At 35.9% G+C, this 19,279-nt stretch overlaps 1 protein-coding gene across 2 annotated transcripts in view; it reads right to left on the bottom strand.

Moving 5' to 3' along the window:
- AMPH (amphiphysin) overlaps positions 1 to 19,279 on the bottom strand; it is a 246,900-nt gene that overhangs the window by 88,045 nt on the left and 139,576 nt on the right. For both annotated transcript variants that reach the window (XM_001100126.5, XM_001100038.5), the window contains exons 6-7: positions 9,740 to 9,847; positions 8,238 to 8,323 (exon numbers count right to left, since the gene is read on the bottom strand). In XM_001100126.5, coding sequence (XP_001100126.3) covers positions 8,238 to 8,323; positions 9,740 to 9,847 — 194 coding nt within the window. The remainder of the gene's footprint in view (positions 1 to 8,237; positions 8,324 to 9,739; positions 9,848 to 19,279) is intronic.

The following is a 19,279-nucleotide window of genomic DNA, read 5'->3' as shown; positions in this document are numbered from 1 at the left end:
CAAAGCAAGCCCAACATTTCCTCGTCTGTTAATGAACGAAACCAAATATCTTTTGGCATAGAGCATGACCTCTCCTAAAATTCAGTTACTGCCTTAAGACAGTGATTCTCAAACCTTAGTGTGCATGAGAACCATCTGAAGGGTGTGTTTCTGATCCCGTAGGTCTGAGCATGGAGACTGAGAATCTGTATTTCTGGTGAGTTTCTAGATGACAACTGATGCTGCTGATTCAGAGACAATGCTTATGGAACCACCGCCCTGAGAACTTATTTATATTTTAGATAATGTTTCTTGCTTTCGAGATTTGAGAAGTTCATTATTAATTTTTATAAACTATAAATGGTCTAGTTATTATTATGTGTTTGGACTCTGAAATTTGTTTCATAGAGGGAAATAAAAAACACATAAATTAATTCTAATTGTTCATTAAAAATTAGAGCATGTCATCACTGAGTAAATGAAAACATAAGCTGCCCATTCATAATAGCAACGAGATTAACTTCTTCTATGGCTTATCTTTACTTACATCCCTAACATATTTGACTTAATCTTAATTTTCTATACTTACAGTGATCATGTGACCCTGATTTCATATATTTTTCTTTTAATTGATTTTAAAAGATCATATACTTATTCATAAATACATGAACATATATATATTCATATGCATACAAATACACATGCATATAGACATCTATTCATTAATAAAGAAAATCCTCCACAGTGTATTTGGGAAATGGTAAGCCCCCAGGAGGATCAGATCAGAGCCTGGGAGAGGAGAGCCTAGTGAGGAAGCAGATGGTTCACTGGGGCAGAGGTCCTTGCCAGACCATGAAGCACAACATTTATTGGCAGGCAGTGGGCAACCCCTAGAAGTGTTTGAGATAGGGCAAAGGAGAAGACTTGCACCTGTATTTGAGGAAGCTAATTAAGGCAGCAGTTTGACAGGCAAGGAGAGACCCTACAGGCTACCTGTACATTATGCAGAGGGACCCCACTCTCAGAGTTTGCAGAGAAGTCTTCTGGGGCACTTTGAGTGGCAACTCATGACTCCTTCTCCAGGGCCCCAATCAACTGAGACAGTAATTCTTAACACCTTTCTTCCTTCAATTACTCAACAAAGGACCTATCCAACTCTGGGTACATGCATAGTGGTAGGTGAACATGTCTCTAGGAACGTACAAGCCAGTTAGAGAAGCACCCAGAGGGGTTGCTTGATGAATATATGCTCCATTTATATTTACAATGGAAATATATATGTGTGTGTGTGTGTGTGTGTGTGTGTGTGTGTGTGTAAGAGAAAAAAGCAGATTTTACATATATTTGAAACAAGCAGATTATAAAACCACATGGGAATGTTAAGTTACAACAAGAAGGCATACATGATTAAATATCAAAAGTGAGTGGATATGGGCAGAAACAGAGAAACTGAGAGGAGAGGAGAGAAATGGGCCCTGTGATAGCTGCAAACACCTGCTTAAGAGGATAAACTTGGGCTGCAGAAAGAAGGGTCCAATTTAAACAGAAGGTGGGTACAGATGGAAGAGGTGTGTAAGTTGAACTTCATTGGGGAGTATTATTTTATTTTTATTAATTTTTTCTATGGTAAACAAAACCCTAATGAATATCTATGATTAAGGTTTAGTACACAGCTTATTCATTTCCTTAGGACAGATTTCTTGAAGGTATTTGCTGGTAAAAGGAGTGAACCAAATAAGCACTGATGTTCACTGTCAAATTGCTCAACTGCTCCCAGCAGACTGGGCCACTTATAGTCCCAATTACCTTATATATGTGGTAATTGAACATTACTTTACATACGACCTTTATAAATATAACAGCCAAAAGTTGGCATCTCACTGACTTTTAGGTTTTTATTTCTTTAATTCAAGTTAACACTTTTGTTCATTTATTTACTGTTCATTTGTATTCCTTCTTTTGTGAATCACCTATTCAATTTTTTTTGTTATTTCTTAGTATTGTTTTTCTTATCAGTATGTAATGGCACTTCTATTAAACATATTTAACTTTGGATGCATTAGGCAAAAACAAAAAAGAAGTCCCATTCTTCTATATTTCAATTTTGTTTTCTGATATACAGCGTATCTTATGTTGTCAAATCAATTATTATCCTGAGAAAATGGTGTAGTATCAGAAATATCTTATTTAGAATAACTAAACATCTATGCTTTTCTAATATTTTGTTTTTTAATTTAGAAATTAAATTAACTAGCATGTATTTAATTAGGATAAAGTGTCCAACATTTTTGATACAACTGATAGTGATTTTCTCCAATTTATGAAGTCAGAGATCCTGCAAAGAGGGGAATGCGTTTAACTAGTTCACTATTACAGCCCCAGCACCTAGTACACAGGAGGCATGAATAAATGAATAAACTCCATAAATGAATAAGCCAGTGAATGAAGAAACTTGGCACTCATTCTACTACAAGAGCACATTCTGATGTGACCCTAGCTTGTAAAAACCTAATGTAACCAGCAGTAGAATATACAGACACAAAGTACCAGAATACCAGGCTCTTGATTCTGATACTATCTGCTTAAAAGTTTAATTTGGCAAGTTCTTTATAAACAAGGGACTCTGAGACATCACCATTTCCCCAAATGTGGCATCCTCAGGACCCTTCTGATTATCTGTCAAAACCAACTTAATTTCTTTATTAAGATGTTTCTTTGTTCTCAGAAATAAAGGAGTTGAGCTTATCACAGCTACAGTTTGCAGACCTGAGCACTCTCCCCTCTGCAATGCCCGAAGGAAATCTGTCTCCCTGGAGGGGAGTGTCAGTGCTTCCCCCCAGACCCTCTTGCAGTGGAGGAGGCATCCCCTGCTGTCCCTCACTTACCATGGAGATAGAGTACGAGCAAGAGTTTTTTCCTAGCTCTCTTCTGATCCTCTAACTCCATTCTGGGATTAATGGCACTCATATTCAACCTCTTCAAAGCCTAATATCAACCTCTCAGCAACACTCCTCAACCTCAACCACAATCCACAATGGCATGCCTCATGTTTCCCCTCTCTCCCTCACCAAATCCTAACACTAACACTGTAGATCTTGACAACCATATGACTATCCAGCCAAAACATGAGCCCTCTAACTAGTGACCCCAGCATCCTATTTATACACATTCTGCATTGGCCTCTGACATCTTGGATCTTGCCATGACTCACAACTATTTCACCTCTGAAATGGGGCAGATCAGTGGCCCACCCACTAACCTACTTTCCTGGGCCATGAGCTCCCTCATTCATTCATTTCCATTCCACCTGCTTTTTTCAAAACCTCTGTGAGATCAATGCGCTTTTCTTCCAGGCCATTACCCTTGATCAGGTTGAACATCCTGCTTTATCAAGCTTGGGCCCTGTGGTGTACCCCTCAACACTCTCTGGCCAGTCCTATCAATACCCTTCCTCCTTGTCCTGATCCCCTGTTTGCCCCACGTATCCTCAGTCCTAAATTATTCCACCTCTCCCACAGCTATGCCATCTTCTCAAAATGACAAAAGTTGTTTTTAGAAAGCTTCCCTTGCCCTCTAATTTCCCTATACCAGCTGCCACAATTCCTCAGGCCCATCATAGTTAGAATCCTCAAAATAACAGACACCATCACCTGTTGCTGCTTTCTCATCTCCAACGGAGTCTCCAATGCCTATAATCAAGCTTCCGATCCCAACATCTACTGAAACCCCTCTGGACGTTTACCGAAGGTGATGCCTTTTTAGTCCTCATCTGCTTGACCCCTCTATTGTAAATGACAGTCCTGGCACTCCTCATTTTTAAAATTCTCTCCATTCTTGCCTTTTTGAGATATCCCTCTGTCATGGCTCCTTCTACATCTCTGATTAATTTTTGGAAGGCTTTTCCACAGTTTCCTCTTCTTTTGCACATTCCATAAAATATTGGTGCTCTCAAAGGTTCTGCTTTGATCCTCATCTTGCCATTTGATCTATCTGATCATCTATTTCATCAACTCTCATGGCATCATTACCACCCATATGGTAATGACTCCCAAACCTTTCTTCAAGCTTTAGACTTAGCTTAAAAGACATAACTTTTTGAATTTCCTAACGATTCTTCAACTCAACATATATAAGCCAGATTCAATCTTGCCAAAATTTCCTTTTCTTTATATATTGTCTATCTCTTTGAGAGATGACTTCCCTAAACATCCAAACTACAGTCTGAGTTACCCCATCTCATGTCACTCTCTACTAAATTATCCTTTTTTAAAAAAAAAAAATGTTTCTGCATTGAACTTATTGCCTGATAAATTTTTCATTTCTTTTAAAGGTAACTGCCTTTCCCTGTCCTTCAATACAAGCTCCAAGCAAACAAAAAGTTTCAGTACAGAATCTTTAGCATTTAACAGAGTTCTTCACACACAGTAGGTGGTCAATAAATATTTGTTGAATGAATGATAAATGTATCTGATCCCTGTCTTTCTCCTGCTTCATCAATCACCACAAGCCCCTCCCAAACACTATCACTCTGACTTTGAGTTACATCAGACCAATTAAAGTTCCATGAACCCAGATATCTGCTTCAACACACAGGCCTTTATTCATGCTCTATGTCAGTCTGGCATATCCTTTTCACTAAATGGTGGCTTTACTTATTTTACAAGATTTACCTCAAGAATTCTCTTGAGTCCTTCCTTCTTTCCATCTCTCTTTATATAATCTATAAGCTCCTTTAAAACCTGCAATCATATTCTAGTATTTTCTTTTTTTAAAATTGAACTTGCATCCCCCTCTAAGCAGCAGTTCATTTCTCCTTCATGAACTACTAATTTCTGGAGATCAGTTTAAATCCAAAATTTTGAAAGTTTTCTACACTTGGCAGTAATGGAGGAATAGAGAAACAAAGAAGATATAAGGCACACAAAGCAATTAGCAAAACAGTAGACAGAAAGTTTACATTATTGGTAATTATATAAAGGCAAATGGACTGAGCACAGCAATCAAAAGGCAGAGGCTGGCAGAATGGATAAAACACACACACATGTGCACACACAAATGATCCAACTAAATACTGCCCACAAGAGACATGCTTTAGAGTCAAGACAGGTAGAAAGTTTAAAAATGGAAAAAAGAATATTCCATGAAAAGTAATGAAAAGAGAGCTTGAATGGCTATACCAATATCAGACAAAATAGTCAACATTATTAGAGACAAAGGACAGTTTGTAAAGATAAAATAGTCAATCCATCAAGAAGATATACCAGTTATAAACATATATACACCTAACAACAGAACCCTAAAATACATTAAGCAAAAGCTGACAGAAATGAAGACAGAAATAAGCCCAATAATGGTGGGAGACTTCAACAAGGCAGAAGATAGTAAGGAAATAGAAAACTTGAACAACATATAGTCGACCTGAACCTAACAGGCATATATAGAACATTCCACTCAACATTCTGAAGGATTATGAATAGTTTCATGCATTAATAACTAATAGGTAATATGTTTATTACTCCATGCCCAGTAATATGCATTTCCTCAAAGGAGGCAAAGAAGATACAAAATACTAATTTCAATTTCAAGGTTGAGTAATATGGCTTGTTAAAGAACATATGTATTTATGGAATAACTTGAAAAATTATGACTGAATGCAATCTCATTTTAGATAAAGAGGCCCTAGATAAAAGCAGCAGGATTTACAGGAAAACAAAACAAAACACCAAAGTGTTTTTAAATGCTACCTTTAGGATTTACAAGCTTAACAATCTTAGGCAAGGTATTTAATGAATATGATCTTTAGCTTCTCATCTGTGAAATGGAGAGATCTGTAATTGTAATGATTAGAGGTTATGTATGTAAAGTATGTAAAATGACACCTAGCAAATACAAAGTATTACAAAAAATGATCTTTTGTACACAGCACAAACAATGCACACAATTATTATGGTTGAGTAATCTGGATTTCATCAAGAAATATGCTACATAGAAAGGAAGGTTTAAGTCAGGTTTTGATCAAAAGGCAGGATCTGGATTGAAAAACTAGTTTTGACTGATGTTATTTCCTAAGTGCCAGAGTGAGACATTAGATTGATTTCAAAAGCATTGAAACATTTATACTGTGTATGACCAGAAAAGGGGAAAGGCTTCTTTCCAAAATTATCCCTCAGATATTCCCTTTGTTTTTAAGTCCCTACAAAGTCTTTCATGCTACAAGACACTCCAACAATTACTTTACTTTGAATAACCAAATACAATTTAGGAAGGGCACAAAAGACTGAAATAACATCAATGCTAGTATTGGATGTAGTAGAACTCATTAGAAAAATCTTAGTTATATACCCAATCCATAATAAGGCAAATGATAAATATCTGTCTCTTGAAAATTCTGGCAATTTCCCCAAAGTTTCATAATTGGCACTGGCAACTTCCCACGGTATTATCTCATAATTGAAAGCCTTGAACACTGTGGTATCCAAGTCTTTTTGAAGATCAGTTTAAAAAGCAATCAGGCAATTACATTAGAAATCATAAAAAATTCCTTTACAGGAGAAATAAAAAGAATAACTGTCTTAATTGTATGTAAATGGCAACTTATGTTTGGAAGTAAATATCTGTTGCAGATGAAGATAAGCTCTGGAGAACTACTAGTTGAGGTGATGAGTATCTTAAGTGAGGACAAAAACACTGATGCTAAAGATATATGTAAAGACTTTGAATAAAAGTATTCCATGAAATGTTAGAGCAAAAAAGTAATATCTATATTTTTTAAAAAGCCATAGCATCATATAATTTTTGATTTTAAATAAATGCGAATAACTAAATAAATTCAAATCATAAATAGATATTTGTTTTATCTCTATCCCTAAAAGTTGTATACATTCAGGTTGTTTAAATCCTCCCTGGGGTAGAGAAGAGGTCTTCTTTAGGCACATACAGTGAGGTCCTAAGCAGGCCACAGAGATGTCAAGGTGGAGCTTCTGAAAGAAAAGGTGTACAGGAAGAGGTCAAAGAAAGAAATGTAAAGGCAAGACTACTATCATAATCCACAACAGGATGATGAGGGTTAGGGTGTGGACAGTGGGACGAGAGAAAGGGAGAGCGATCCAGAAGCCCACACCAAAAAATGATGGATTGTTTATTTTGATGGCTCTTTCGTTTCCTGTAGGTAACAATTCCAAAGCTTTGAGGCTTGGGAGCCCAGAAATAATGGCACACACACACAAAAAGAAAGAAATGCAGATGTAGAGAGAATGAGTAAATTCAGACGAACAATGACATAATTTCGCATGTTGGACTTTGGGTGATGGCTGGACATTGAGGTAGAAACCAGCCAAAATTTCATCCAGATATTTCAGCAGTTCAGCGAGAAACACTGAGTACCTTTTATTGGCAAAAATTAAAAACACTAGAGATGAACTCAAAAATGGGCGAACTCTAGTATAGACCCTCAAAATGCTTACAATTTTGGCGGGTAAATAGAAGCTCTAGAATTTGTATATAAGAAGGCTTTCGAGGCACACCCATCTAGTTGGAAGTTAGAAATAGAGGACCTGATTTAAAATAACGTGGCATTATTTTAAGTACAATTCTGGATAATTTGGGGTAGGAGCATGAGGATACTGACAGAGATTGAGGATCATAAGGTACTATTTCATCCAACAACTTCTTTGTTCTACCACTGAGTAGGAAAAACAGAACAACTATTTAAAAATGCACTTAATTCCACGAGAAATGCAGAGTAATGTGTAAATAAGAGTATCTGGTGCTCAAAATATGAATACAGTTCAGATTTAAAAGTCAGGGCTGAAAGTAGAAGCTTACCATCTAAGCCAGATGACTAGATGAGCTCTTGGAATAAAGGACTAAAAGGACATTATTGTAAGTTTCAAGATGAGGGACAGTCTTCCTAATGCCTCTAATTGAGATTTAGGTCTTCACTTAAGAAATGGATTGAGGTCTAAAATTGTGTCATCCTATACAGCAGCTACTAGCCACAGGTGGTTATTTACATACAAATAAATTAAAACAAATAAATTAAGTTTAAAATTTAGTTCCTCCTTTTTAATCCTAGCCATATTCCAAGTGATCAACATCCACTAGTGACAAGTAGCTACCATACTGGAAAGTACAGATAAAGAACACTTCCACTGGACAGTGTTGAAGTATCACAGTAAAAACAAAGACAAGATAAGGGATATTCACTGACCTTGAATTTCTAAAAGGAACATGTGCAACCTGTAGAGAAATATTTTTACCTTGACCATAATGATGGTAACTCTTCTTGTAAGTCAACATTAAACTCTTCAAACACTTTCTGTGCTTTCTGAAATTCTTCTTCTGCCTAGGAATGAAACATAACATGCGTTTACACTAAGAAAGACCATTTCTATACACAACAGCATCATTTAATATAAAATAAGAATAGTTTTATGGCATCTTGGAAACATTTTGAGAAGGAGAGTATTTGGTTAAAAGCATATCCTTGTTTTTCAATTAAACAGGAAATGCTAAGAATCCCTAAAACTGGAAACTGGATCGATTACAATGGTTGCTCTTGCAGTTTCTGGCTGAATCATTTATTCTACAAAAATGTGTTAGCTGCCTGCCATGTAGACAGCTCTGCTATGGATACTGAACATGAATGCATCCCCAGCAAATTCCCAGTCTAGTGGAAACTCTAAATAATTACATTACAGGATGTATTTACAAAAGGGACTTACAATGTGTTATAGAGCATGCTATGTGGAAGGTGATGCTGAATCCTAGAGAATCAGAAAATGTTTGCTAAGGGAGGGGGTAGGAAAGACATTACAATACATAAGGGTGGAATGCCTTGAAATGGAATTCTAGCTTACCATGTGAACTTGTCATACTGCTTTACTACTGTGTACCTTACAGGTTGTTTTGAGTATTAAGGAAAGTTAATGTAGATGAAGTGTTGAACAGGATGCCTGGTATCTAGGAGGCCTCTCATGAAGGGCATTTATTATTGTGAACTGCTCAGAAACTGTTGTGTAGCTCTGGCTCGGGGTATGTTTATGGAAGAAGGCGAGGAGGGGAAAGGAGACTTGAAAGTTGATCAGGATGGACAGGTGAGTTACAGCCAAATTGTGAGGGTCTTCTATGCTGTACTAAGAAATTTAGCATTTTTCGTAGAGGTAATAGAAACCATTAAAATATTTAAGCAGTGAGAAACATATTTTGATGTAGAAAGACCATTCAGACAGCTGTGTGTAGGCACATAGGAAAAGGCAAAACTGGAAGAAGAGGGTGTACTTAGGAGATGACTTCAGTTAGTCGGCATCTGTAACTTGCTGATATACATGGTGAAAGTTACATAAAAACTTTTCTAACAGAAAAATAGTTTTATGCAAATCCACACGTCTGTACTCTCAGACAATCAAAAGTCACCTCTGAGAATTTCAGCTTGGTGTCCTATCTGCATCTGCATTTCAGCACTGAGGGTGGACCACAACTACCTAAGGAAGTGCGGACACGCTACTTTCTTTGATCCCGCAACATTGCAGGTCAAAGTTCATTCTGATCAAAATGTGTGAGTCAGTGTCCCCCATATGAACTGTACAATATAATGAAAAGCCTTATTTCCATTAAAAATAATAAAAAGCACTATGTTTCAGTTTAAATTCTGTTCAGTTTCCAATCTCCTTTTACAGAGGAAGCACTTAATTTTAAAAAGCAAAGCTGCAACAGGTCATAAAATATGGAGAGTGTTATTCACCCTAGGCTCAATCCCTACCTTAGAGATTCGACTCTCATCCTTCCTCTTGGAGCTCTGCAGAGCTTCCAGATGGTGGCGGGCACTGTCATAGTCCACCAGCTTCCTGCTGCGCTTGGCGATGCGATTCTGTCAACAGGAAATGCACTCATTAAGAAAGAAGCACGGACATAGAGTCTCCCTTTGACAGCCAGGTGCCAAAAATGCTTTCCTTGTCCAGAGCTGCTGAGGATCTTGACTGGAGATCAAGAAGAGCTGGAGTTTCACTAGCTAAGTGACCCCTGAAAATCAGATGAATGCCTCCAATCCTTTGTGTGGAAGCCATTAGATAAATATCTTCCCTTTTGATAATAATTAGGATAATCATGAGCAGCTGAGGGCAGTTTGCAGTCAATGACCAGAAAAAAACCCAGAATTGGTCAGGGAGAGAAGGCAAAACTATACTCATTATTCTCTAGTCTAAATCTTTAAATGTTGTATTCTGAAGATAGTGGAAAACTATGTTAGATTTGGTTTTATAATTCTAATAACACTCACACCAACAGCAGTTCTATAAAAACAGATTTACTTCCTAAGAAATCTCTTTTCCTACAAGTGATTCTCAATACTTTGTTCATTAGAATCCCTTAGACTAATGTGTCATTTGGAATAGCTGGTGGCCAAAGACACAGGGCCAAAGGCACAGATTGTGCTAGTGGGCAAGCCCTTTCCCATGGGTCAACATTGGAAGCCATGACAAAGTCTGAGAACAAGACATTCCCTTGAAGTGTGGATGCAAATGAGGTGACATATGGCTGCTAGGGGATAGGCATAAAGCCCTGCTCATTTCTATGGAACATTTCCTCTTAACAACAGCAACAAAAAGCTTTAAGCTGCTTGAGGAGGGGGCACCAAACCCTTCTACCCACAGGTGCAAGCAAAGATCTACTGCTTCTGGGGAAGCAGTCAAAGCAAAACCAATGTGGCTCCGGTAGAGATGGAGAGCCTTCTGACCTCTAGATTTTAGGCAAAAATAATTGTTGTAGGCAAAAGGGTAAAAGAAAAAGTCTCAAGGGGCATAAAAGCTTCCTAGGCCCAAGACCTGACTCCTTGGGCCTAGGAAGGAGTGGACTGTTCCAACTTGGGCAGGGAAGGAAACTTGCTCAAATCCAACCACAGTTATGAGGCTGACTTTGCCTAAAACAAGGCCGGGAAAGGATTTAAAACAAACAAATAAAACAAAACAAAACAAAAACCCAAAAGCCCTAACTCCACTAGAAGCTATAACACTAAAAAACAAGCAATAGTGGCCTACCACTGGAGGAGGACAGTGCAAGGAGAGAGACCCCTTTGGCAATACAGGCATACAAAGACAACTAAAATCTAATAAGCAGCAGCCACACTGAGAAAAACCCTCTAGCACCTAAGGGCCCCAAAATCAGGCTTCAACCTAAGAATTTGAAAATATTACAGACGTTAAAATATAAGTACAAGGCATTAGCAGTCTAATTCTGGAGGAATTTGAAAGCTGTAGTGCACTGCAGTAACAATAGCAAAAATAAAGCCCCAATCCAGCTCGGGTCCTGATTAATTGATTCCAGCTATCATATTAACAGCCTGATAAAAAGGCTGGCCAATTTTCAGACATAAATATGATTTCAGTACTCACTATCCTATACATGATGTCTGGCATTCAATCAAAAATTACAAAATACACAAAAACAAACAAACAAAAAAACCCATGAGAAAAGATAAAGCAAACAACAGAGACAGACTCAGACATGACCCAGATGTTGGAAGTAACAAACAGGAATTTTAAAATGAGTATAACTAATATGTTCAAGTATCTAGTTTGAAAAAGTCAACAACAATGATAATCAGATGGGGAATTTCAGAAGAGATATAGAAACTTTAATGGTCAAATAGAAATCAAATTGAAACACTAGAAATTTTAAAAGTGCTATCAGAGAGGAAAAATTGATTCGGTGGGCCCATCACTAAACTTGAAAAAGCTGAGGAAATAAACAGTGTAGTTGAAGACAGGTCACAATAAATTATTTCCATTAAAACACAAAAAGGAAAGAATTGAAGAAAAAAAGAGAGAGAATTGAGCGTATAAGACCTACAGTGCAATATAAAATGGTCTAACATAATATAATTGAAGTCTCAAAAAGAGATGAGAGAATAAGAAGCAATATTTAAAGAGATAATGACGGAAAATTTTTTTAAATAATGAAGACATCCAAGTATAGATCCAAGAAACTCAGAGAATCCCAAAAAGGAAAAATACCAAACAATACACATCTAAATACATCATAGTCAAACTGCTTAACATCAAGAAAAAAAGAAAAACATAAAATAAAAAGGTAAGAATTACAGGTTGCTAATCTTCAGAAACCACACAAGCCAGAACACATTGGATGATATATTTATAGAACTAAAAAATAAAAGTTAAAAGAAATCTGCCAACTCAGAATTCCACACCCAGTGAAAATATCTTACAAAAGTGAAGGTGAAATAGTTTTTTTTTTCAGACAAACAAAGGCTGAGGAAATTGATTGCCAGCATAAGAATTTTAATATGAAGTGGAGCTACACAGAAAAATGAGTACCAGAAATGATAAAAGTCAATGTAAAATATAAAAGATTTTGTTTTCCTACTTTAGTTGCTTGAAAAGGTAACTGATTATTCAGAGCAAAAAAACATAACTAATATATTGTGGTGTTTATAATATATGTAAAAGAAAAATGTATGACAGTAATAGTGCAAAGGAAAGGAGGTGGGAAATGAAAGTGTACTGCTGCACGGTTCTTAAATAATACATGAAGTAATATACATTATTTCAAGTTAAACCTAATACATCAAAGATGTATGTTATATACTGTAAGGCAACAACGAAGAAATAAGTTAATAAAGAAGTATCTATGTGTCCCAAAAATATGAGCAATTATTATATGCCAATTAAATAAATTGTTATATGTCAAATAAATGAGAAAAAAGTAAAAATAAGTATAACTAATAAGGAAGTATCATAAAATATACTGATTCCTGAGCCCTACACTAAGAGATTCTGATTTAATTAGACTGAGGCAAGCCCTAGATATCTATACTTTATAAAAAACTTCCCCATAGTCCAGTTATGCCCAGTTATTTGAAAAATAAGAACTAACCCAGGAGAAGATGCTTTAAAATTTTTGATATGGTAGAAAAAAGAAAAAAAACACAATAATAATGTAAATGGTTATGGCTTACAAGGCATTGTCACATCTGATGGATCCTTCTAGCAACCTATAGAATGAGTGTTTCAGGGATTACCTCCATTTTACTTTTAGGAAATGTGGAGCGGCATGAGATTAGCTCTAATTTGTCCCAAATTGCTCAGCAAGTCTGTGGCAAAAGTGAACTGAATTAGAAGTTGGCCCCAGTGACCAGCGCCAGGAGTAGGGGGAGGCAGGTGAGACAGGGCACAAAATTTAAGAAGGCCGCTTACTCTCATGGTCATGTGAGTTCAGGGTTAGCAACTGCCTCCTTCTAATTTGCACCACGGATTCTTTGCTCGCTTCATCCAATCTCATCCCTGCTTCTGAGTCTTGGTTAGTGCTCCTTCCAACAGCTCCCGCTATCTTTCTGACAGACTTTATGAGTCAACTACAACCTGTCACTCTATGCTATTCTTCTACACACCCTTCAGGACTGGTGAGAGGTGGGTTGGGGCAGTTAACCTCTTTGGCTATTTCTAATTGCTTTCATTTTCCCTGCACCTACCACTTCCAACTAGGATACTGGCAGAAAGCATGGAGATACACACCCAGTCACTCAAAGGATGCAATGAGTTAGCCCAGGCAGAGTGGAAACCCTTCAATTAGGTATGGTGAACACCATGTGCCTATAAGGTGACAAGGCTCATTACTTTTAGCAAAAATCTGTTACCTTCAAAGGAGGTTATCCTTTGAAGCAGTGGCCTGTGTAACTATATGCAAACTCTTATAAAGATCTTCCTTATGGAATTGCCTTCTAGCTTGGGCATTGCCTTATTATCTTCCAAGTAGCAAATCTTGATTCTCTGAAGATAAATTTGATTTTTGGAAGCAGCTATGAATCAATAACTTTTAAGTCTTAGAATACGATGGAAGAGTACACTGGGTAATCTTATTTTTGCTCAAAAATAAGAAGCAAAGTAAATAATGTGACTCATTTTCTTATGTAATTTTTAAGTCAATTACAAGGATAGCTTACCATGGTAGAAATGACTATTTTGAAGAATATCACTCACTTTGATGCATACATTTTGGGGTTAGAAAAGACAAATTTATCTTATTTTCTTACCTATCTGATATTTGGGAAACTTGGGGGCAAAAACCCAAATCTCCTAAATAAGGGTGAGGTTGACACATATTAGCTTTCTTAAATAGAAAATTACATAATTCTTATTTAACCATCCAATAGGAAACTTAATTAAATTACATTATAAATTTAACTGACATTTCTTGATAAAAGAAAAATCTTGAGATTTCTCATTGTGCACTGAACCTCTATAGTTAAAAAATAATTTAGTATACATTTTTTAAAATTCTATAATAATTCCAATTTGGAATTCATTTTGGTACACTGCAGTAAATACATGCTTAGTTGCTCATGCATGGCTGCCAAGATAGAATCCAAACTATATTTTACAATAACTGCTCACAGTTGTAAGCTTGCCTGGGTTGGTGACAAGCAGGTTCTTATAACATTGATTTCAGATGTCAATGCTGCATAACAGAAACTATAACACAGGGTATCCTGCCAATCACAGCTGCAACATCATCCCTCATGAATGGTCCTTCATAGACCTCACTGATGGGCTCAAGTAAACATTTGGAAATTTGCGTGAGGTTTTAACTGCACATGGCCTGTCGATTTCAATAGGAAGCAAAGAAGTCAACTGCGTTACATGCCTCAAAAATTCTCCATTGAATATTTTTAATCATAATCTTCCTTTCCATCAATAACTCATTCATTACAAAATCACTCAACACTACTTTTGTAAAGTGATGGAGTCTATACGTACTTCTAACTTCCATTCACTGAGTAAAGGCACGCAGAATAACAAGTCCATTTTCACATAAAAACGTCTTTCAAATATTATATACCGCTATATTCTCACTCTCCAATTCCAAATTATTTCCTTTCCAAGTTAATAGCATAGGTATTTCCTCAACTGTTGGTTGTGTTATATGGCTTTGCAATTATCTATCTTGGTTGATAGCCTCTATGTATGCTCCAGTTTCCTAAATGTGGCTTGAGGGAGACAGAGAGAGAGAGATTCAGCCTTTTTCCATGATACATATAAACCCTTAACATATATTTACCTTACCTTCAGGGCATCCAGCAAAAGATCTAGATGATATTGTTTCCAAATCTTTACATGGTTCAGAAACTGCAGGATCATCTTTGTATGTGACCTCAACCATGGATCCCAAAAAACTAATTACTCAAGGAAAAGTTATAATGAGCTCTTCATCTTTCTGACATGAAATAAACTGAGAAGACCAGCCAACATAATCTGTCATAATTTTATTTTAATCTTTCTGTGTTTCAATAAATGTAATTCTGAATGTGCTTGTATTCAGAAATTACACGCTCCTAGACAGTGCGGCCAATTTCTAAATACAGTACAATAACTAAGATCTTCCAATTTTATTAATGATACTAAGCTTTTGCTCCTGAAACTCAAAAAACTTTCAGATGTTTGCTTCTCTAGTCAGTCACACAGCCTTTATTTGCTTAGTTAAGTCATACTATGAACATATATCATACGAATAATTTGAACAAGTTGTAAGCTGCTTTGGAATTTTCAAGTAAGAAGATACAATATTTCCATAACCTTGTCTGATTTCTTAAGTATTGCTTTTAAGGAGATTAAATTACCATGCAATAAAGGTGATGGTAGCAAGGGGGAAGAATAGGAAGCCCTGGACTCTCCTTCCCAACAAACATACAGATTTAACACCAACACATGAATCAATTTTTTGTTTGTGAGACACCAGAAACTAGTTGAATGGCTCCTGAACCCTTGGCAAGTGCAAATCCAGCCACATTGAAACAAGAAGGAAAAGGGGAGATACCTTCTTGCTATCCCTAGCACAGTGCCATATAATCAAGAGGGAACCTCCAGCTCCCTGCTTCTCAGTGAAGAGTGAATAAGTAGGACTGAACATCTAGCATCCCAACTTTTCTGACTTCTACCCCAGGGAGTGTCTTCTACTTGCCTGTCTTGGATAGCTGACAGGTCCAGCATACACTAGTCCCTGGGTCTACAGAGAATAAACAGAGGTTTGAACATGCATGCAGGCACTTGCCATAGCTCCTCTCCCTGGCTCAGTGTAGAGCAAGCAGAAGGAAATAAACTAACAAATAAAAACACACTTCTAGGTAGTATGGCCTACCATACAACTAGTTGCCACAGCCCCTCCCCTCAGTAAAAAACACCAAGGTCCCTGCTTCTATCTATGCAGGGAAAGAGTTAAACAAGCATCCAATGATACAACTTTTGTGGGCTTCCCAAGAAAATGGCTTCCAAAGAAAATGAGTCTTGCTTGTCTCAGAGCACTGAAATGACCTAGCATTCTTTAGATGTCTAGGGGTTGCTAAGAACAAGGAAAGCAATCAGAATAGTCAAAAGTTTGAGAGGCTTCTAAAATCTATGACTGGGATGATTGGTGAAGGTCTTCTCCTATATGGAGCTAATCCACAAAGATTAAAAGATGTGGCTGTTTTGTCTAATGTGAAGATACCAACATAGAGATCCAAGGTAAATTTAAAAACAGGGAAATATGTATCAAACAAAGAAATAAAATTAATTTACAAATATCAACCCTAATGTAATGGAGATATATGATGTGCCTGACAGAGAATTCAAAGTAACTGTCACTCAGATCAGGATAATAATGTATACACAAAGTGAGAAATTAAACAAAGCGATATAGAAAATATCAAACAGAAATGATAGAACTGAAAAATACAATAAGTGAACTGAAAAATTCACTGGGGGAGGGGGGTTTAAGAGAATATTAGATCAAGCAGAAAAGAGGATCAATAAACTCACACAGGTCATTAAGAATCATTTGGTCAGAGGAACAGAAAAACAAATGAAAAATAGTGAAAAAAGCTTAAGGGATTTATGGGACACCATTACATGGACCAACTTATGCACTATGGGAATCCCAGAAGGAGAAGACAAAAATAATCATAAAGCTATTGAAAGAAATAATGGCTGAAAACTTCCCAAGACTGGGAAAGAAAATGTTCATTCAAATTCAGGAAGCCCAAAAACTCCAAATGAAATGAACCCCTAAAAGTCTACACAGAGACACATCATTTCAATTGTCAATTACAACTATGGAATTTCAAAATAGCAAGAGAAAAGTGACTTGCTCACATACAAGGGAATCTCTGTAATACTATTAATGGACTTTTAGCAGAAGCAAGCAAGAAGGGAGTCAGATGACATATTTAAAGTGATGAAAGAAAGAAAAAATTGTGAAACAAGAGTACTTGTTTCTTGTATTCTTAAAGAAGAGACAAAGACATAGCTAGACAAACCAAAGCTGAAGGAGGTCATCACCATTAGGCCTACCTTGTAAAGAATGCTAAACAGATTTCTTTAACATGAAATTAAAGGACAGTAAACAGCAAACAATAGCATAAGAAAGTATAATATTTGTTGGTAAGTGTAAATATATAGACAAATACAGAATACTGTATTACCGTAACGGTGATGGATGAATCACTTTCAATTCTAGTATAAAAGTCAAAAAGACAAAAATGCTAAGCATAACTATATCTAAAAAATATATTTATGGAAACACAATATAAACATATGCAAATTTTGACAATATAAATTATACATGTAGTGAAAATAAAAGTGTAGAGTTTTTAGGGGTGATTGATGTTAATTTAGTTTTTAGCTTAAAATAGACTGTAATAATTATAAAATATTTTATCTAAATTCTATCATAACCACAAAAATACATATGGAAGGTACACAAAATTAAAAGAGAAAAAAAATCAAAGCATATCAATACAAAGAAACAACAAAATACAAAAGAAATTAACAAGAGAGGAAAAGAGGAACAAACGAACAATAAGACAAACAGAAAACAATGAAAAAATTTGTAATAGTAAATGCTTTCCTACTAATAATTACTTTAAATGTAAGTTGATTAAATTCCCAGTCAAAAGACATAGAGTGGCTAAATGAATTTAAATTTAAAAAAAGATCCAATTATTTGTTGTCTACAAGAGACTCACTTTAGATTACAGGACACACATAGGCTGAAAGTAAAGAGATGGAAAAAGATATTCCAGGCAAATGGTAACCAGAAAAGACTAGGGATGGCTGTCCTTATCAGACAAAATAAACCTTAATTCCAAAACTGTCACAAGAGAAACAGAAGGCCATGTAATGATAAAAAGGTCAATCCCTCAAGAAGATATAGCAATTATAAATACAAAGCACCTATATATATAAAACAAACATTGACAAACTGAAGAAAGAAACAGATAGCAATATGATAATAATACAAAACCTTAATACCCCACTTTCAATTGCAGATAGAACCACAATTTCGATTACAATTTCAATTATAGACAGAATATCAACAAAGAAACAGTAGACCTGAACAACACTATAGATCAAATGGACCTAACAGACATATACAGAATATTCAAAACAACAACAGCAGAATGCACATACTCTTAAGTTGCACATGGAAGATTCTTCAGTATGGAAAGTATGCTGGGTCACAAAACAAGTCTTAACAAATTTAATAAGACGAAATCATACCAGGTATCTTTTCCAAACACAGTAAAATAAAACTAGAAATCAATAGCAGAAAGAAAACTGAAAAACTCACAAATGTTTGGAAATTAAAGAACACAATTTTAAACAACCAATGGGTCCAAAAAGCTATCAAAATGGATATTAAAAAGTATCTCAGCACAAATGAAAACAAAAACAAGTAGCAGCAAAAGAAGTACTAAGTGGAAAGTTTTAGTGATAAATGCATACATTAAAAGGAAAGATCTCAAATAAACAACCTAACTCTACATCTCAAGGAACTAGAAAAAGAACAAATGAAACTCCAAATTGTCAAAAGAAAAGGAAAGATAAAGATTAGAGTAGAAATAAGTGAAATAAAGATTAGAAAAACAATAGGAAAAATCAAGGTAACTACAAGTTGTTTTTTTGAGCAGATAAACAAATTTAACAAACTTTTATCTAAATTAAATAAGATAGAAGACTCAAATAAATATAATCAGAAATGAAAGGTGATACATTACAACTGATGCCATAGAAATAAAAAGGTTAAGAGACTAATATGAACAGTATATACTGCCAAACTGAATAATATAGATGAGACAGATAAATTACTAGATACATACAACCTACAAAGACTGAATCATGAATAAATGGAAGGCTTGAACACATCTTTAAGTAGTAAGGAGATTTAATAGGCAACCAAATACCTCCCAACAACAACAAAACCAAGACCAGATGGCTTCATTGGCAAATTCCATGAAACATTTAAAAAAGAATTA

Source organism: Macaca mulatta, chromosome 3, assembly GCF_049350105.2.
Source record: "Macaca mulatta isolate MMU2019108-1 chromosome 3, T2T-MMU8v2.0, whole genome shotgun sequence".
NCBI classification, from domain to species: domain Eukaryota; kingdom Metazoa; phylum Chordata; class Mammalia; order Primates; family Cercopithecidae; genus Macaca; species Macaca mulatta.
Note: the sequence above shows the minus strand (reverse complement) of the source record. Positions and strands in the feature narration are given on the sequence as shown.